The 22084-nt window shown below is 37.4% G+C and overlaps 1 protein-coding gene across 2 annotated transcripts in view; it reads left to right on the top strand.

Annotated features, from left to right (window-relative positions):
* The window catches only part of LOC306842968 (ribosome quality control complex subunit TCF25-like), a 174694-nt gene that overhangs the window by 22715 nt on the left and 129895 nt on the right, over positions 1 to 22084 (top strand). For both annotated transcript variants that reach the window (XM_079374204.1, XM_079374205.1), the window contains exons 2-5: positions 2972 to 3076; positions 3247 to 3309; positions 10068 to 10195; positions 14491 to 14556. In XM_079374204.1, coding sequence (XP_079230330.1) covers positions 2972 to 3076; positions 3247 to 3309; positions 10068 to 10195; positions 14491 to 14556 — 362 coding nt within the window. The remainder of the gene's footprint in view (positions 1 to 2971; positions 3077 to 3246; positions 3310 to 10067; positions 10196 to 14490; positions 14557 to 22084) is intronic.

Genomic DNA, 22084 nt, shown 5'->3' with positions numbered 1-22084 from the left:
TTTATGGTAGGTTTATTTGAATAGTGAGAGAGAGAATAGCAGAAAATAAAAATCCATAACGCATTTCAAAAAAGTTATAAATTGATATGCATTTTAATGAGTCTTAAGTATTTGACCCCTCCGCAAAACACTACTTGATGGCAAAACCCTTGTTGACAATCACAGAGGTCAGATGTTTCTTGTAGTTGGCCACCAGGTTTGTACACCCCTCAGGAGGGATTTTGTCCCACTTCTCTTTGCACATCCTCTCCAAGTTATTAAGGTTTCGAGGCTGATGTTTGGCAACTCAAACCTTCAGCTCCCTCCACAGATTTTCTATTGGATTGAAAGACTGGCTAGGCCACTCCAGGACCTTAATGTGCTCCTTGAACCACTCCTTTGTTGCCTTGGCTGTGTGTTTTGGGTCATTGTCATGCTGGAATACCCCCCCCCCCCCCAAAAAAAGCATAATGTTTCCACCTACATGTTTGACGGTGGGGATGGTGTTCTTGGGGTCATAGGCAGCATTCCTCCTCCTCCAAACACGGCGAGTTGAGTTGATGCCAAAGAGCTCGATTTTGGTCTCATCTGACCACAACACTTTCTCCCAGTTCTCCTCTGAATCATTCAGATCATTACATTTAGATATATTTACATGTTAAAGCAGCTTAGAGGGACATGGAATGCTTTAACCTGCAGTTACAAATGCATAAATAATGTTTTCATATTTTAAACATGAAATGTTGAATATTGATATTTGAAATTATTTAAAAAATGAAAAGATACTTTTTAAATGTGAAATTAAAACCACCAACAGGTGGCAGCAAGTCACAGAGTCATTGCGATTGAACCGAATAATTTAAACGGTTGATTCATTCAGGAACAAAACACCATCATGTTGCTCAGAGACGCAAAACAGCCTGTGGCTGTGTTTGGAATGTTTTTTTTCGTTGGCGAAATAGAGCAAAAACAGCCAATATGGTGTCTAAAAGTCTCTTGATATTAACTTATTGTCTATTGAACTATTGTGTAAAATCAATATCACATTTGTAACTTTTTTTTTTTTTTAAAGAAAAAACTGCGCTCTTCGTGTGATTATTGATTAATTTATATGAATTGATATAAATGTATACAATTTCTGCCCCCTTATCTTTTGATTATTTTGAATGCATATTAATAGACTGAATCATGCAGTGAAAGAACGCACTCTAAGTTAGTCTAACCAGACTTTATCACGTTGTGTATGCGTGCACTCTGTAGGTGTGTTTTGTTTTTGCAATATACTCGATAATGTCATGGTGTCTCATGAATTCTGTATTTGCGCTAAACCTGCGTAGACTTGGCTTGCATGAACTTCCCCAAGACATTGAGTGAACATAACTTACGAAAAGTAACCACCAAATTGTCTAGTGATTTGACAGCGTTACCCGCCACAGCTGATTTTTACCCGCATTTGGCGGGTTGGTGGGTGTTAATTTCAAACCCTGCTCATAATCCCCTCACATGAGCGCTTGTCAACACTGCCGTCGATGTTGTGGTCTCCGGTAGATTGAGTGTCTTTCTTTTTCAGCTGTGAAACAACGGCCCGGGCCAGTGTTGCCACCTTGTGGACAAACAATTTGAGGCTTGTGTACGACTTCCCCAATTGAATAGCCCTGTCATAGACTGTAAAAATGCATGGACGCAGTGTCTGTGACATCACCCGTAGGTTTCTGAAGAGCATTTTTGAAGCCCAAAGTAGGCGGAGCTGGTCATCACCATCTTGGCAGCATGTCACCACGTGTCACACCTGGATATTTGAAAATAGGCAAACAGGTGGGATGTGGTTGGAGCTGGTTGCTGAAACCACGGCCATCTAGCTCGACGGTGGTAACAGCAGCTGCACACAGAAAAATAAGGGTTTAAAATTGTACCTTTTTGGGTACAACAGCTTGTCCCTGGAGCAGTACCCTTAAAAGGACATATTTGTACTTTTTATTACCCCTAATAGGTACATATTAGTACCTTAGAGTAGTAATACGTACCCTTAAGGTACTGATATGTACCTATTGGGGGTAAAAAAGGTACAAATATGTCCTTTTAAGGGTACAATTTTAAACCCTTATTTTTCTGTGTGTGCAATCCACCTGTCACTCAAGTGGCCACGCTCTTAATTATGCAGAACTTTAAGGCTTAATATAATTTAAACGTATGAGTTATAAAAAAAAAAATCACTCCCGTAACAGTTGTCAGGAAGGGCATAAATTAGCTATATAGATCAAAATCGCTTTTTGAACCAGGCTGTAAAAATATATTTTTTCTGCTGTAAAGTTGGGCATTGCTTGTCATGACCCACAGCAGCCACGATAGCACTGTATAACTGATATAGGCATTTTACCCCCAACGCCCCCCCCCCCCCCCATTCATTCAAAATGTTTCCTCCAATCAGGAAATATCTAAATTTTTAAAATGTGTGTAAGTACATGCGTTTTGCACCTTTTATAGATTGTTATTTGATCTATAATGGGTTATGAGCAAAGTAGAGTCTGTTAACTACACATAAAAACCCATCACTCTGGAGGCAGTGTTTGAATCAAAGGCTCAAAAAACAGCATTAGAAAATGGCAATTTATTTCTAAATTATGATTGCTTTGGATGTAAAAATCTTACAAACATAAGTAGACCAAGGAACAGATAAAATAAAACAAATGCAGTTCATGACCCCTTTAATGACAGTGAAAGTTGTTTTGAAGTTAAAACACCTAAATAGTCCTCAAGTGTGACAAATGAATTTAAAAGAATATTCCAATGTGGTCAGTTTATATGAGGTCATAAAATGGCATATGTAAAAATTTGACTGCAATCAAACGCATATTGTTTGAAGTAGTTTCATTTGGATTAAGGCATGCTATACTGCTGTCATGTCTGCTGCCCGTACGGAGATCATTGAGCGTTTATAAATAAAGTTTTAAATGCCGTGTTATGATGCCACTGTCATAATGGTGTGTTTCAGATAGGTGAGGCTGATATGGATGTAAATGCGTCAGATGAGGAGAAGGCAGAGGGAATCAGTGACAGACAACAAGAAGGAGGTCCATTAGAGAAAGATACTGTGAAGGTGAGAAGAACCTTTCGTCATCTCCATCACCCTCAAACATGAACTTGCAACCCTGACCTATTTAGAGTTTGTGAAATGCAATGTTCAGAACATTTGACAGTGTATTTTAACTTCTAAATTCTTTTAATTTCTCAGTTCTGTTGTTTTCTTTGTAATGTCTCTTTTTGTAGAATGAGAAGTCAAACAAAAAAAAGAAGAAAAAGAAGAAAAAGACTCCAGCTGAGAGTGGAAGGGTGGGACTTTTATTTATTTCTGTATGTTATGTATTTACGTATGTTTGTATGTATGCATGTATTTGTTTACTAAAACATTAGATAGTTCCCCCGCCCCAAGTTACTTTTAATATTTATTTTAAATTTTATTTTTAATTAAGATTTATTAGCTTCTCGTCAGTCACTTTACCACCTTGTTCGGTGGTTAATTCACATGCTTTTTTTACATGTTGAGCTGCAGCACTCTCACAGGATACGAGTTTAAATTGAAGTTTAAATAAAAATACATTTAAAGCTTTCTCTCTCTCCACATTTTCTTTCCTGTTGCTCTCCACTGTGTTATTAAACAAATAAAAAAATTTAAAATGCGGACTGATAACTAGATAAGATCTTTATGAAGCAGAACATATGATTGGATCTGCTGAAGCTCGTAGAAGTCTTGATCAGTGTTAATGTTCTTCATTGTTTTTTGATATTTAAGCTAGGGTTGCACGATAAATCAAAATGAAATCGCAATCGCGTTTAGACAGAAGCTGCAATTGTCATGCATATCTTTCAGTGAAGCACGATTCTGTGATCAGCAGTAAATCTCCATCCGAAGGTCAGAGCGAAAACTCCAAATACGCCCCCCAGAAGAAACCCAGGAAATGCCTATAGGCTTTTTTTTTTTTTTTTTTTTTTTTTAAATTGCAAATCAAAACATTACAATACTTGAGAATTAACATGGGGCATACGGACAACATCACATGAAGATATAAGGGCAACAAAAATCAGCATGATATTATAGGCCTTTATCATACTTCCGCTTTCGAAAAGCAGAAGATTCAAATAGTAGCGTAAAAGAACTTCCGCTGCAGCCTCTAATTATTTCAAACACTCCACTGATGGTGCATGGTACAGGTGGTAGCACCGGGGTTGCATGAGTGCAAGGGATGTGCAACAGCGATTGAGTACTCGAGTACGCGGCCATGATAGCGACGATTGATCATGAAAACGATGATCGTGGGGAAAAAAATAAAATAAAATCTGATTGGTTATAGCAGCACATTGGGTGGCACCCTGCATGTGGTCCAAAGTATAGATGTGAGAAGAGAGGTTAGCTACATATCTGATTAATTTAATATCGGTTGCGTTGGGATATTAACATTTATTAACATACACTGCATATTACCAGTGTTTAGTTTCATGCTCAAATGCAATGCCCGATATTGGCAGAGTTATTTGAGACGGTCGTATTGCTTGTAGAGATTTCTTTTTTAAAGAATATCGATGTTATAATAATGCAGCAGTGCTTTTTTTTCATCAGATTTTTTCAACAGTAGGCATACTACAATTAAAGTTGTTTTCGTACTTCATATGGCTTTGAAAACGGGCATGCAATTTCAAGAATCACTTGATAATGTAAATGAAAATATAGAATCCACCAAAGGGCAAAAAAGCTCATCTTGAAATTCATTTGCCATGTATCCAAATAAAAGGATTATATGCTGAGATACTAGCAATCATATTTTATTCTTAAAGTGCAAAAAAGTGCTCAGTGTATATTAAAATCAACAAATATTTCAATTTTCCATTAAAGTATAGCACAAATCTGCCATAAACGTAGCATTATTATGAGAACTTTATAGAAATGTAGCCTATAGACACTTCATGTTAGTAAACGTTGTGACATTTTCCTGTGGGCGGAGCTTAGGTGGTGGCAGAGAGATTCCCCTGACCGCTTCACTAACGTTAGCTATGAAGTCTGTTAAATTGTTTTTTTTTTTTTTTTTAACAATAACTTGAGAAATTCCGCTATGGATATGCATACCTGCATACTGTCCGGGCCCGCGTTATTTGAAAAGGTTAACTTTAACGGACGAAATTGGCCGACCTGTACTCACTCAAAGGATGGACAATCTGACAGGATTCCCTCCGGTTGAGTGACTCACATCTAACATCTATAAGTAAAGACAAACTCGCCGTGTATCTAGACATGAAGATGTAATATACATTTCAATTTCAGCAGGCAACTATTTTTACAGCTACATTATTATTCCAGCCAAAATTACTCATAACGTATATACAATTACACATGATTAAGCATATAAATCGTCAGTTTGTTGTTTTACACACATGCACGCAGACATTATTTCATACACGACATAGTACTGAGATCCATAAGAAATCTTTAGTTGCGCCCATAACAACAAAAGACAATACTTTATTGAACCTTTTCTGATAAGAAGCCTGCAAACGCGAGCTTTTTTGACTATTGTTTGTCCAGTCTGCTCGTTTTATCTCGTTTGACCACAGCTTTTTTTTGTTTTTTTTTTGTCTGGCAGTGGCAGCAGCGTTAATTTCAATATTTCAAAATAATTTCTCACAATTTCTAGATTAAATCTCACAATTTTGATAAGAAAAATCAACTGTTCATTCTCTCTTTTGAGTTATATCCCACACATCTGGCTTTTTTTATCCCCCTCAGAATGGACTAACTGGCTGTTGAGTTAAATCGAGTTATAAAGTCCAAAATATGAAATGTAAAGTTGCATTTGTGAGAAAAAAAAGCCTCAAAGAATTGTGAGACAAAATAGGTATTTCATGCTGTAACTGTAGGGCAAATATAATTCCCTATGAACTGTATATATGAATATTATGTAGACCAATTGTTTAAATCCAATTTATGCTTTAAAAGTAGAGTAATCATAGCAGGTTTCATTCATTAGTCTTTCCGTTTAAACGTCTGCGTTTAGGTTCAAATGGCATTTTTGACGAGAGTATTCTATAAATTATTTGCATTCCGATTCTGACATCCAGAGGCACAACAGTACATTTTATGTCTTATTCTGTGGATCTTTCCCGTTTCGCTCCGCTTGTTACCGTGTTTTTCTGCCACCACAATGCAGAAAAACATGGTTTTTCGCAGCTGCGAGTGACGTAACTGTGACGTCTACATGAAATTGGTCTATAGTAAATTCTTTCGTTGCCTGTATTTCAGTGCGCTGTAATGAAAGCGCATCACGGCTCGCTCTCGCTCTCGCTCTCGCTCTCTCTCTCTCTCTCTCTCTCTCTCTCTCTCTCTCTCTCTCTCTCTCTCTCTCACTGTAGCGTGTAATTTAACGTTCACTGGCATTTCATAAACATAGCATTATTATTAGAACGTTATAAAATGTGAAATCTATAGTAAATTTTGTCTGCTTTCATTGCCCGTGTTTTAGTGCGCTGTCATGAAAGCACATCACGGAGCTCTCTCTCTCGCACGCGCACGTAACTTAGTTCACTGGCATTTGTATCCTTTTGTGCAGATACAAGTTATAATGTTAAGTCTGTTATGTATCTACATTATCTGATTAATATCACAGGATGTGATTCAACAGCTATTCTTTTTTAGATGTTTTTTTTTTTTTACTAATTTGCTGCATCATACAGCCCCTCCAGGATTTAGCGATTCTGCGATCGCTGAATTTATCACAAAATCAAGCGAACTCCACAATTTTCACAAGAGCTCGCAAATTTTCTGAATTGCCCACAGTTTTTCTGCAGATTTTGGGCTTAGATGCATCCCGTGACATCATCGCAACGTGCATTCAGTCAAAGAAAGGTTGTTTCTCAGTTTGAAAAATGGAATGAACAGCCTTGCGTTCTCATCATGCCCGATTTACAAGAGCTACATTGGACAAACGAACCAAAAGCGGAAAGAATCCGTGCTACTCGTTTGAGCTACGCGGTGCAGGCCACTTATCTGCTCGGGCCGGAGCCACGGACTGCTCTTGATGAAGCGACACAGTTATACACAGCGCTGAGAGATACAGTGAAGAAAGTAGTCGAATTCGCCACCGTATCAACAACATCTGTCAAATCTTGTGGGAAGCATTCAAATTCGGCGCATAATTCTGTTAAAGCTACAGATATCAGAACAAACGCCACTGATGTGGAAACAAGGAAAAACATTGTTCAATAAATGCAAATCTCCACCATTCACCATGGATTTAACAACTACAGGAACAAGTTGTGGCAGAAATAGTCTAATGTTTTCGAGTGTTTTTAAATGCTTCACACAACTTTTCCCAGCACTTCAAAGCTTTAAGTATTACCAAATTTGAAAGTTAGTTTTTAATGCGATGACATTATTTGTTCATCCTTCATAGGTTGCCTCCATTTATAAAACTAAATTTTCATAATGTAGGAAAGCAAACCCTTATTTAAAAATAAAAAGGACATTAAATTACCACTATATCGCTGCGGAGACTTATAGGCTTATTAGCCATTTCCACTCCATAAATATACTTTTGTACAACTTTTTGGTACTTTTGACAACACTTTTTATTTATATATATATATATATATATATGTATGTATGTATGTAAATCAGCAAAGCAGCAAAATCCGTCACTTTAGGCTGCAAAAATCAGAAAAAATCCCGCGAAATCCTGGAGTGACTGATCATAATCTAACTGTTCTAACCATGTTTTCATAGACAGGTTTTCATGTCATTTTTAATATTCATTTTCGTAACAATTTTCAGATATTTTCTTTATCTCCATTACGGCCATACCTGCCGCACGCACACACCCTGTCACCAGAGTACTCGATTACTCGTTTTTGAAACCTATCGATAATCAAAATGAGAAATTGCCAAAAATGCCCATCCCTGCTATCAGCACTGGGTTTGGAAAGGCATCCAACATAAAAATTGGCTATGTGGGTAATTCTGCTGTGGCAACCACTAACGAGAGCAGACAGAGAATTAACAGAGAGAGAGTATAAGTATTACAATAATATGTAATAAATTTACATTTAGTAATATAGAAGATGCTTCTTAAAGGCAGGGTAAGCGATTTCTGGAAGCCAATGTTGATGTTTGAAATCACGAAAACAATCACACCCCTATACCCCAAAAGGGTCCTGCCCCCATTTTGATAGATCCGCCCCACATATATGCAACTTAGGAAACGTTTAATTCTGTGAAACATAAGGCGCTTTTCCACTGGAACAATATGTCCTAGGAACTTTTTTCCAGGAACATTTTTCTCCTCGACCTGTTGCTGTCTGCATTTCCATCGCGGTCTAAAGTATCGAGAAGATTAGGCAAATAGTCTGGTGACGTAAAGTTAGGTCTGCTTAGGTTCTCAATACCAAGTACGCAAATTTTAGACTTGCGTCCTCGGTAGTTCGGACTTCACGAGTTAAACTCGGGAGTGTGAACTCCCGCGGAGGAACGACGCAAGTCCGGTAATTGTGCAAAGAGCAGTGTACTTGATAACGTCAGTCAGCTTGCCTTGGCTGCTGCAATCTTCCTCACTTTACAGACAAAATATATCAAACACCACTGCCTCATTTCACTTTCATTTAAACATATTAATAGAAATGTAGTTCAGGGAACGTACATACATTACAATGAAACAAAATATTATATCAAACATTGCCTGTTTTCATTTTCATTTTAACATATTAATAAAACAATAGAATAAAGACCAAAGATTACCTGTTAGATTTACCCAAAACGAATGATATCTTATGTTTAACCACTACAGAGACATCCGAGCCAGCGGCAAATGTCAGAAGGACTAGCCGAGGTTATGCTCCTCTCTTTTGGGATACATGAGCACTGAGCGTCCGGTGAATCCAAAAGAGCTGATAAAATGTAAAAACTGTAACTTGAATGCAATGTAAGTCGCTTTGGATAAAAGCGTCTGCTAAATGCATAAATGTAAATGTTAATGTAATGCATGGGGCTGACGTCTCTGAAATTGGCGAAGCACATTTTCAAATAGGCGCGTCCAGTGTAGGCAGACTTTAGCTGATGTGGCGCGGCACATCTGGTGTAGACACGGTGTTACTCACATATCGGGAAGAAACTGTCGCTCGGCTCTGCTGTTCACTGAATGCTCTCTCCTCCATATCATGAGTAGACAAGCCCCTTACTGCTACAAGTTTGTTTTGGTACTCTGCCTCGAAACACAACATACCCCACCAGAGGGGAAGTTGTGGCCTAATGGTTAGAGAGTCGGACTTGTAATCCGAAGGTTGCGGGTTCGAGTCTCCGGCCGGCAGGAATTGTAGGTGGGGGGAGTGAATGTCCAGCGCTCTCTCCACCCTCAATACCACGACTGAGGTGCCCTTGAGCAAGGCACCGAACACCCAACTGCTCCCCGGGCGCTGCAGCATAAAATGGCTGCCCACTGCTCCGGGTGTATGTTCACGGTGTGTGTGTGTTCACTGCTGTGTGTGTGCACGTTGGATGGGTTAAATGCAGAGCACGAATTCCGAGTATGGGTCACCATACTTGGCTGAATGTCACTTCACTTTTAATTGCTAATTGCCTGGTCCAGTATGGCTGAATGTCACTTCACTTTTAATTGCTAATTGCCTGGTCCAGTATGGCGCCAATATTGACATACAATCCAATTGCCAATCCAGCTGTGTTTTTATTTCTATGGCAGTGACCTTGCCAATAGACTTAAACAGTTACTAATATACTGTATAAGCAGATACATTATTGATCATTGGGCAAGCATGTGGAATCATTGGCCCATACCACTAATATTGAGTTGTCAATTTTACAATCATTGTAATCTCCGCTTCCCAGTACGTCATAGAAACTGGGAAGCACTGGCACCAGATTTTCCTACAATCTATCTAGGCTTACAGTGTTTTTGGGTAATGTAGCCTTGGTCCTTTTTTAAATTCTTTGCAGCAGTGTTCCAAAAGTGCTGATATTTATTATAACAGTAGGTCTGTTTTTCATGTGCCTAATGTGCTTAAAATTCACTTATTGTGTGGTTTGTGATTGTCAGGACGATTTGAGTGTGGGAGATGAGATTGATGCTTTCTTAGAGACCCTGGAGAAGAAAAAAGGCCTGTCATACCAGAGCACAGTCAACAGCGCCTCTGAACACAGACCTGTACTGTACGTGGAACACAGGTGAGGTTCATGTGTGAAACAATTCTGTGCCACTTAAATGTAGTCAATTTAAAAGACAAATATTGGTAACCAGTGATGGGAATAACAGCGTTATAAATAAACGGTGTTACTAACGGCCTTATTTTTGTCAGTAACGAGTAATCAAATTAAAGCTGCAAGCAGCGATGACCGGCCCAAGCCGTTAGTGCAACCGCCACCCCCGTGGCATCAGGAAAACGGTGCACAACGAGCACATGCATTACAGTAAACCTCTGGCAGTTAGGATTTGAGGGATTCGGCAATGAAAGGGATAATCCAAACCATCAAGACTGTGAAACATACATACACGCAACAATACATAAAACTTCTGTAACACTATCAATAAAGTTTCAGTTACTAACATTATATTAATTAACAAGAACAATACTTAGATAGCGTTTACTAATGTTAGTTAATATTCAAAACTTATAAACATTATTAAAATTTAAAGTTATCTGTTGACAATAGTTAATGCACTGTGTATTAACATGAACATTTTGATTAACTAACATGGTAACACTTTATAATAACTGCACACTATGAATCATTAGTTAAGTATTAGTAAATAGGCAATCCGTCCTTTTATAAAGCATTGTTCCAGCATTAATAGGCATTAGTAAACTAAAACTGCCCGGTCCTGCAGATTTGCATTATACAATATTAAGAAGATCAGGCCCTTTCTCTCGGAACATGCAACACAACTTCTTGTTCAGGCTCTTGTTCTGTCCAGACTTGACTATTGCAATGCTCCCTTGGCAGGCCAATTCTATTAAACCTCTACAATTAATCCAAAATGCCGCTGCAAGATTAATCTTTCATGAGCCGAAAAAAGAACGCACGTCACGCTGCTGTTCATCAGTTTGCACTGGCTACCAATAGCTGCTCGCATTAAATTCAAGGCATTAATGTTTGCCTACAGAACCACCACTGGCTCTGCACCCCTTTACCTAAATTCATTACTTCAGACTTATGTGCCCTCTAGAAGCTTGCGTTCTTCAAGTGAACGACGCATTATTGTGCCATCCCAAAGACGCACAAAAACACTTTCACAGACTTTTTAATTAACTGTTCCCATCTGGTGGAATGACCTGCCCAATTCAATCAGAGCAGCCGAATCCTTACCCATCTTCAAGAAACGGCTAAAAACTCATCTGTTCCATCTTTACTTGACCCTCTAACTCTAGCACTCTCTATTCTAATTTTATTTAAATAAAATAAAAATAATAATAATTATTATTATTATTATCTGTACTGCGTTAGAACCGTAAGAGCCAGGGGGTGAAAACTTTTTGAACACTTAAAACCACTATTAAATCATCAATTTTAAACAGACCCTCTCTCTCTTTCTTTCTCACCCACCCCTCACACAGAAGCAGAGTGACAGAAGATGTCTGATAGTTTTAAAATTTTCTGCTCTCCATAGTGTATTGTAAATTCATGAAATTAATCACATTTCCTCAGAATGACTTGTTCTGTGTATGTAAATTTTTTTTATGAAGTGTTTGGAAGCTGCTCTTAAAAGATGAGAAAAAAAGTTGCTCTTTTTTACTGTAACTTTAATAAATTGCCATTAAAAAACCATTCAAGATATCCTAAATCCGTTCGCTATTTAGCATCTTCAGTATCTTGGCATCATGACGAAAAAAGTTTGGTGTGAATTACTTGTTTCTGCTTGGAGTATGAATTTATTTGCAGCCTGAAATTGCCAAAATAAAAATAGCCGACTTCCTGTTGGTCGTAGCTAATGACTGTAAATTAGAAAGTTGTCCGGCTTGATTAGAACAATATATGTACAGAGATTGGTGTCTGTAGCTAAAACTAACCCCCCCATTTTTGACAAAAGGTGGCGCTATAGAGTGCTTCCTCCACGCCCGTTTGAGCTTTTTCCAGTGTCTAACTATCATTAATACTGATGTGTTGAGTTTCATGACATTCTAAACATGTTATCTGCCTCAAAATCACCAGAAAAGAATTTAAGTTTGACAAGTTGCCATGGCAACAGAATTTTAGATGTCAATATTCCCTTCACAGTTTTACATCGGCCATGTTTTGACATTTATTCTGGTGAAGTTTGAAGCAAATAGAGTAAAAATAAGATGCTGAATTCAAAGCATTTTGAAAACGACACTTCCTGCAGCCAGTTGGTGGCGCTATAACTTTGACTCCTAATAGTCACATCTACGCGATCTGCATCATATAACGAACAAACCATTGAAGTTTGATTTAAAATCAGACAATGTATGTGGCTGTTATTAGGCGTTTCCTGTTTCTTATTTTTATATGACCATAAATTCATTGCCTCGCCACGGGCAAACCATTCGAGATATCAAAAATCTCTTCGCAATTTAGCATCCCCAATGTCTTGATCATTTATTCATTTATTATGTTTATTCATGTTTCTATATTTCATCTTTTATATTTCTTATTAATTTATATATTATTATTATTATTTAAAAAAAAAAATTGTCTCATCATGCAGCGCACTGAGTAACAAACTAAAAAAGTCAGAGTCAGAGTAACAAACTAAAAAAAGCAACAAACAGAAGAGAGATAGAGGCGATACTGCGCCGGGAAAGTCAGACCTCGCGTTCGCTGGGCAGCACTGGCGACATCTTCCAACTGAACGATATCATCCAAAAAAGTCACTAGGCTTGTCAGTATGTATATTCTATGGAAAAAAGCCACTAAAAGGGTCTGAAAGTTGCTAAATCTAGTGCTGAAGTCATGCTCGTGTGTAAGATGTGGGAGCTGATTGCAGGGGTCGGTGGATATTTATGGCAGTCAGTGGATATTGTGGATGAGTTCTTCTGTGTCATCTACATTCTACTAATTTCCTACATAGCCTAATAAGCACTCAAGCACATACATAAAGCTTGCCACAGCACACTGGTAGAATTAATGCTCATGAATGTGTCAGAGAAAAACAGTAAGGAGGCTGCATTAACATTTAAATAATTTGCTGATAAACAAGTGCTTTCTTTGTTTCGGTTTAAGAGATGAATCAGCGACCCTGATTTGTCATCTCTGCAGTAGTGGTGTGCCTGTATGCATGTTTCATACATAATCCGAGAATATTTGTTTTCCATTTCAATTGGTTCATTTGAAAGTAGACATTTCACTCTCTATAGATATATTTTTAATGTCTGTAAAGGCAAAGATATACACGGAGTTTCGCACTCAAGTTCACAGAGATCGAGAGAGCAGAAAGTGCATCCTGTTTGCTTTCATTGTTTTACAAAAGTGCATTTTGTTGTTATTGAGTGCACACAAATAAATGTAGAGTCTTTACAGATTTGAAAGTTGTATTACTCTTATCTGCCCGATGTACTGTATTACCATGGACCAGCCATTAACGATCTGCGTGAGTTCACCAATGTGCATTTTTTTTTTTTTTCTGTGACTAAGTGACTAATAAAATTTGGGTCGACCACGCCTCTTCTGGCCGATTAACTGTTAGTCCGACTATTAGGGGGCAGCACTAATACTCACTGTCTAATACTGACGATGTGTTTTATTTACATAAACATTGTATAGGTAAATATAAAGTTCACTTTATTCTTCTCCTAGTTCAACAGTGATTTACTTTTATTTCGGGAGAAATGGGTGAGTATTAATCCAAAGATCCGATTCCCTGTATGAGCATTTTAAAAGATATGTTTTTTTTTTTTGTTAGTTGTTTTTTGTTTTTTAAATGACAAATACATTCACTTACACACATTTGACAGTCGGAATAGCCCCCCCGAGAATTATTCAAGATCAGATCAGTCTTTAATGAGCCGAAAAGTGTGCGTGTTACACCTACGTTCATCAATTTGCACTGGATACCAGTAACTGCTCGCATATAATTCAAGACATTTGATATTTGCGCCTACAAAAGAACCACTGGCTCTTCCATCTATATTTGACCCTCTAACTCTAGCACGCTATATTCTGTTTCTATTTTATATACTTTTATATTTATTATAAAAATGACCTAAGTGTTCTCTATTCTTTTTCTATTCTTTCGACTTGTTTTTTTAAATTTATTAAAAACAAAACAAACAAACAAAAAAGCATGCCACATGCACTGCATTAGACTAACCGAGACTTATAGCACTTATATATTACTGCTCTTTTGCTGGTTTGGTTGCTTTTATTTTCCTCATTTGTAAGTCACTTTGGATATAAGCATCTTCTAAATTACTAAAACTAAATGTAAATGAGTATGTGTTTCCTAATTTAAAGTGTTGGCCAAATATTTAATCTCAAATGATTTGTCTTTCTTCTGTGTCATAAAGGAATCTGAATCCAGAGACCGAGTTGAAGAGGTATTTTGGAGCGCGAGCTGTGCTGGGAGACCAGAGGTAATTTCATACTATTATTTTCAGTTTTACTGTTTTTACTTTCAGCTTAGTTTTCCCTAAATACATTTTATCCAAAAGTTGGCGAGTTGTATAATTTGTATAAAGTATGTGGCTTAAAAAACTAAATCCATTTGTACTTGACCGAGTTGCGTCTTTGTCTCCAATCATGTCCTGAAGTGATTTGAGAGATCAGATTGCAGTATGTCTTCAAATGGGTTTTGGAAGACAATTGTAAATGTTTACTAATGAATTTATTCAGGGCTCGCAAAATTTCAAAATCCCTGGTAGCCCTGAAAATTAATTTAACTAGCCCAAATAATAAAAATGAATAATATATAAATGAATGAACTGTTTTCTACATAAAATCATCCAACATAATGTGAAGAACATTCTGTGAAAATATTACATATTTTTAATATTGACCGAGTTAGGCCATGTCAAGGATTTGCTTAATTTCGGACTAAGAAAATCATGTTTTTGAGAAATTCCAACGTAACGAAAAGCTTATTTAAAACTGCAACACATTTGAAGCATAATTATCCTGACTATGTGCCATATACCACATTAAAGCTGAGATTCTTCCATTTTCAGTTATATACGTCACATTTATGGGAAAATTCTTTAAGTTTTGTAAAACGGGTCCATTTATTATGATATGCATGTCCAAAAAGCACAAAAACATTGAAACAAATGGGGGGAACCACAAGAGCTTGAGTGTAGCAACAATTACAAGTCAATTCACTGAAATGATTTGTACAAGGTTATTAGTAAAATGAAATAAAAGTAGAAAATGTCATTAATACATAAATTAAAATATTAAATTTAAGTGAATCTAATTCATTGTGCAACATTTGGAATAAATCCAGCAATACACAAAAAAACTAAAGAGAAATTAATAATCAAATGTAAAAATAATCACTGTATAGTCTTTATTGTAAGTATTTATTATAAATAAACTGATTGTTTTTAGCTGCCAAAATTATTCGTTCAAGAGCAGTGAGTGATTAACTTAATTTTCTATTGTTTGATTAATATTAATGACATAGACGGCAGCATAGGCTAATGCACAGATCTAATATTTGTTACACATCAGATGTTTTTCCCAACTGTTTCCCAAATGTTCAATTAAGTCATAAACCGACTATGTTTGCTTGACTTGCCAAGACTTATATTTTGAAATGCTGTAATTCTGTGTCTGACCGTTCATTCGTTATCCGGGAGTGCATCCTTGTCTTTCTGTCGGCACTGCAGGTATGGGTCAGTCAGTGCGTGTAACGCATTGAGACCTTTTTTGTGTTTTATTATGATTAATAACTTTTTAACATCAAGCACATCCTGCTATTTATTTTCTCATTCATGCATATTCTTTTTCTAAAAACCAAAACGGAAACATCAGATGGTTCTTTGCTTCCATAGGACATGCCAAACTTTTTTATTAATACATAATAAGAATTTAGTCTACAATAAACCGTGGTATTATAGGCCTGTGTGTGTGTGTGTATTAGTGTTGTCAAAAATATCGATATTTCGATAAATATCGATACTGAAATATCTGAACGGTACCAATATTAATTTCCCGAAGTATCGATACACCGATACTAGCCGAGCTGTCACTTTCACTTCTCTCCAAGGGCGCATGGACAAGCACCACACGTGACCGCACTCGTCTCCTTCGCTCTGGTTAAATGGCAAAAGTGAAGTGAATAGATGACTGCTCTGGTTGTTAAAGAACACAGCAGGAGCGCTATCTGTAGGGATCTATGATCTCCGCGATGCAGAGAACACGCACGGAATCGCGGAATCCAGTCATAAAAACGGAATTTACAGTTTAATGCGGAATGTCACGGAATTTGTTAAAGTTTGGATGAATTAATCAAAAGTAGGTCATTACACTTAAATCAAATCGCGCTATGGACTAGTATCTGTAAATATTAAGCTGCAAAAGTCGAATTAAATATGAATCCTGCATGTTCTGTCTCTGTGTGAATGTGCTGCACGTGCGGTTTTGTTTACTAATGTGGCGCTCGCGGTGATTTCAGCGTCTGCCGTCTCAATGAGGACATAAATACATCAACAATATCTCCAGAACTGATCTGAAAGGCACTTTACGAGCATTTTACCATTTAATTTGAGTAAAACTAGCGTCATATCATACACACACAGAACTTTAAAGGTATTAACGGCAACCCGTCAAAATAAAAGTTCGGTTTAACTTGGCCTATTAAAGACCGTGTGCCAGAAATAGGCTATATTACTATTATTTAGTAGAATGTACATAATACTACTACTTACTACTACTGTTAATGTTTAAAAAAAAAAATCACAAAATATTTTAATTTTAATAGTAAATCCCCTTCATTTGCCAAAAATGTAAATGTTTAATTTTCATTAATTCAAATATAAATTAATTAAAATTGTTTTATGCCTTCATCTGATATCCAGTAAAATGTAAATACACAACACAGAATTTCTGAGGGGGAAACACATTTCATAAGGCTACTGTAAGAATAAATAAAAATAGTTTGTATGCATTCAAATAATAGACATGCTAAAACACAGAATTTGGTAACAATAAAACATAAGGTGAGAAAAAAAAAACATTTCATACGGCCCTAAACGTGTCATTTTTGTTACACTTTTAATAAATTAAATGTTAAATTGTATAACTTTCATGATTTTAATGAATTAGACATGCTTTTAGATTAATAGCATTTAATTTGACCATTAAAAAAAAAAGTCCAGAAAAATTATAACGGAAAAAAACGGAATCCAGAAAAATTAAAATGGAAAAAATTTAATGTAGCAAAAAATAAAACGGCCCTATATAAAGCCCTATATCTGGAAATATTTTGGTTATGAAGCAAATGAGAATATCAGCAAATAGAACTTTGGATTTTAATTAGTACATGCATTAGTAAACGTTAGTTTCAATTAACATTTAACTAAGATTAATAAAAGATTAATAAATAAATCAACAAATGCAGTACCTCAAGACATTTTTTTGTTCATGTAAAATATACCGCATGTTCTCGACTTGTTACATTTATCTTTAAATTAAAAAAATTACCCCCTTACTATTGTGGCAGTTTTTTTATCCGTGGTATCGAAAATGGTATCGAATATCGATATTTTTCAAGGTATCGTATCGAAGTTAGAAATTCCAGTATCGTGACAACACTAGTGTGTGTGCGTGCGTGCGCGCGCGTGTGCGCATGCAGAATAAATTTTTTTGTAACCTTGACCAGATCTGTGCCTTACCACAATTCTGTCTCTGAGCTCTTCAGGCAGTTCCTTTTGACCTCATGATTCTCATTTGCTCTGACATGCACTGTGAGCTGTAAGGTCTTATATAGACAGGTGTGTGGCTTTCCTAATTAAGTCCAGTCAGTATAATCAAACACAGCTGGACTCAAATGAAGGTGTAGAACCATCTCAAGGATGATCAGAAGAAATGGACAGCACCTGAGTTAAATGGCTGCAATATAACAGAGTGAAAAATTTAAGGGGGTCTGAATACCTTTCCGTACCCACTGTATATGTGCATATATATGTGTACCGTATTTTCCACACTATAAAGCGCACCGGATTATAAGGCGCACCTTCAGTGAATGGCCTATTTTAGAACTGTTTTCATATATAGGGCGCACCAGATTATAAGGCGCATAGAATAGAAGATACTGCAGTCAAACGTTTGACTGGGTTTGCGTTATGCATCCACTAGATGGAGCTGTGCTAAAGGGAATGTCAACAAAACAGTCAGATAAAGTCAAACTTTATTAAGCGTTCTGACAACTCCGTTCACTCCCATGGTAACGTTGTTCAAACATTGATGTGCATAATGTGCAGAACCTTCAGTGAGTCACGTCATCAACTGCTGAATTCAAATCTGCTTTCGCGCGTTGGCTGCCGAGCGCTTGTCATATTATCACAAATATGCAGTGTTTTCAACCATATAATGCTTATTTTAGGTTTCAGACATTTAAAAACACATAAGTACTAGCAAAACCATACATTTATAGTTTGTAAAATACACGCTGATGTCTATGGAAGCAGCAATAATGATCGTTACAAATATAATCTGACAACATGTTTTATTGATATCATATACAGATTGTGTAGATAACTTTAAAGTTTACTCTGCTCTTCTCCCAGTTTAACCGGAGGCTTACTTTAAGGTTTTTCGGGAAGAGAGGATGAATTTACATGGTCTTATTCCCACAGCTCGGATTCAGCGCGAACAAACATGGCGGCGCCCATCACCCGGTATAGATCAACTAACACAGTGATTATAAAAGTATTTTTAAACTACCAAATAAATTTACTTTCACATATTTGAGAATCGGAATATCAGATATTTCATAATATTGTGAGTATGTTTGTGAATATTAATAATAAAAGAAAGGAAAAAACAAAGTAAAAGCGATCCATGTGTCATACAGCGCTATTGTTGCTGCGGTGTGTCACATGACAAGCACGACGCGTCGCCATGGAAACAATAAGGCTATACATTCGAAAATAACGGTCGCCTGAAAAAAACTCACGCTGGGGGCTCAGCTAGAATATTTTAAACTCACATGTGAAAAGGATATATAAGGCGCTCCGGATTATAAGGTGCACTGTCGTTTTTTGAGAAAATTAAAGGCTTTTAAGTGCGCCTTATAGTGCGGAAAATACAGTATATATATGTATATGTGTGTGTGTCTGTGTGTGTGTATATGTGTGTGTGTGTATATATATGTATAATCAAAGTGTCCAAAAGGGGGTAAAAGTGTCCAAAATAAACAGGGGATCTGGTGTCCTGGTCGTGCTGCGGGGTTCATGAAGGGAGGCAGTGTTCGGAAGGGAAGGGTCTAGGGAAGGGGCGGAGTCCGGTGGCAGCACGCGCTCCCCTCTTGGGACCGGGGCGCGAGTGGCGGCAGCTTCTCCTGAGCGGCTTCGTCCAACGTCCGTCCTTGGCACTTCCGGGGGATTCGACGGCCCGGCATCCTGGCCCGTCAGCCGTCTCACGGGTGCTCTGCTCTATCCGGACTGCGGGTCCGGCAGCTCGCGTCTTTGGCGGTGCGGGAATCCTCTCAACGCTCCCTTCCTGGAACCACGAGGACACCAGCGTGCATGCACGGGGAAGAGACCGGTCTCTCGAGGAGAGGCGCGCTCGGCATTTAAACAGCGGCGGTGATGAGGCTCTATTCACATCAGGTGCGCCTCATCACACGCCGCCAGCCCTGGCTGTTTCAGCGCCCCTCCTCTCTCACACACCCACTCCCGTCGGGAGCCTGGTGAAGGGCGGCGAATACGGGACTGGACACACACACACCTGAGATGATTGAACTCGTATATATCTGATATATCATTTACAGCAATAAACACAAATGACCTTTTTGTGGCTATCACAATTTTGATGCTCTTTATCTCAGAATTAGATTGTGACTTTAGCTGGGTTTTCACAGAGAGGGTCACAAATATCAATGAATATTAAGGAAAGAGTTTTATTTTACTATTTACAGGGTATCTGCATAATTTTAAAATCAATTTAAGGCAATTTGACTTTTTAAGAGCTGCACAAGTCAAATGAACACTATGAGTTGGGTTGGACAATATCTATAGTAACATTAAGCCATAAAATGACATTTACAATTCAGATACAGGTTTTCACAAAAACAAAAATCTTATAAAGGGGTATTTCAACCTTTTAAATCCTTTTTATGAAAAGGGATGTCAAAATATGAATTTATATTAATTTAAAACGAGTATTACTGTCTAAATTGTTTAGATTTTTAGAAGGCACATTAACTTCTTTCACATTTACAACTCTAGGTGTTTCCTGCGTAAAAACCTGGGTCGACATGCACAGTTGGGCATTGATCTAAACATAAGATTTTTTGGAAATGCAAATTCATTCTCTGCCACAAGGTGGTGCTTTAAGAGCGGCCGCTGAAATAAAGTGGTTCCCCCGGAAAGGGCTGTACACAAAGCAGCACCGGGCTCATAAACACTGTTTTATCAGGCATTATAGGCAAGATGACATGAAAATGCCTAAGATACGTTTCTGAGGACAGTGGGTTCTCTTCAGAGATGCATTCACATAAAGACATCGTGCAGTGTTTTGACTTCAAAATGTGCAGCGCTCATATTTATTCAATTACATAATTTGCCTTTTGAAGTTTAATCCAGCCATATCGCGATTCTTGCCTTTTCACTCCCAGCTGTAAGACCTCTTGAAATTATAATTAAGACTTTTCTTACACATGTAACACTTGTAATTCTCACATATGTAAAACTTAAGGCTTTAAAACTCTTCAATTTAGTTGTATCAAATTTAAAGGAGTCATAGCAGTCGTCATTTACTCCCAACATCTGAGCTGCTGAAGATGCAGAGGATTAAAGTTACATTTAGTTTTGAAGGGAATGCGCCGATCCCCGATCTGTCTAAATGCATCTGTGTTCGTGAATCATTCGTGATCCAGATTCATCTACAGAAGAAGTGAGTATAAGGGATTTTTAGAATCTTTGCAAATTGCCTTTCCTAATATGTGCTAGTTAGCCAGTTTCGTGGCTAAAGTAAACCGTATTGCTCGTCACCCCACGGAAGAGATGGCCGGGGTCAGCAGAGCTCATTAGCATTTAAACCAACATGGACTAGAATGGTTTTCTAAAAACAGAGCTGATTTTGACATGGTAAAAAAAGTGTTTTTTTTTACACTACAGTTAAGAAATTTTAACCAAAGTATGTTATAGACTTTTCACTAAGACCCTAAAGAATCATATCATAACTTGGGCATCCGATGACCCCTTTAAGGACCCGTCGGAGCCCTGTATTTAAGAGAGCCCGTCGGGGAGGGTGGTGATGCATTTTGGTAGCCCGACTGGAAAACACAATAGCCCTGCGACGTCAGGCTAGCAATTTTTTTTTTTTTTTTTTTTTTGCGAGCCCTGTTATTGAACATTAAATAATGATTAACAGAACATTATTTAATGTAAATTGAAATGCTTACACATGTCAAACTTTAAATTCATGGATGATCATGCACTGCAAATGATGTTATACACTGATTCATTTAGGCTATTAATATGCATTTGTATGCTTAGAAATCTGATTTATAATGATTTATATATCATCTGATGCACTTTTTTCATTACAAATGTAAAAATGAGGGATTTATTGATTGAGTACTCGGGTACTCTGTCGTGACAGCGATGATCGATCATGAAAACGATGATTGTGGAAAAAAAAAATAATCTGAATGTTATTGCAGCACTTTGGGCGGCACCCTGAGCTCTGATTGTTTAGCATGCAGTCCAAAATATAGACGTAAGAAGAGAGACAAGCATAGCTTTGAAGTCATATACACCCCCTGACAAAAGTCTTGTCGCCTATCCAAGTTGTAGGAACAACAAATAATAACTTGAATTCATTAATTCATAACTAATCTGTAAACGTAAACTCTAGCCCTTTCTATTCTAATTCTTTTTTATATGATTATATATTATCTATGACCCTGTAACCCTAGCATTCTCTATTCTTTTTTGT

This window comes from Barbus barbus (genome assembly GCF_936440315.1).
Source record: "Barbus barbus genome assembly, chromosome: 23".
Lineage (NCBI taxonomy): Eukaryota > Metazoa > Chordata > Actinopteri > Cypriniformes > Cyprinidae > Barbus > Barbus barbus.
The sequence above is the reverse complement of the archived record's forward strand: the minus strand, read 5'-3'. Positions and strand labels throughout refer to the sequence as shown.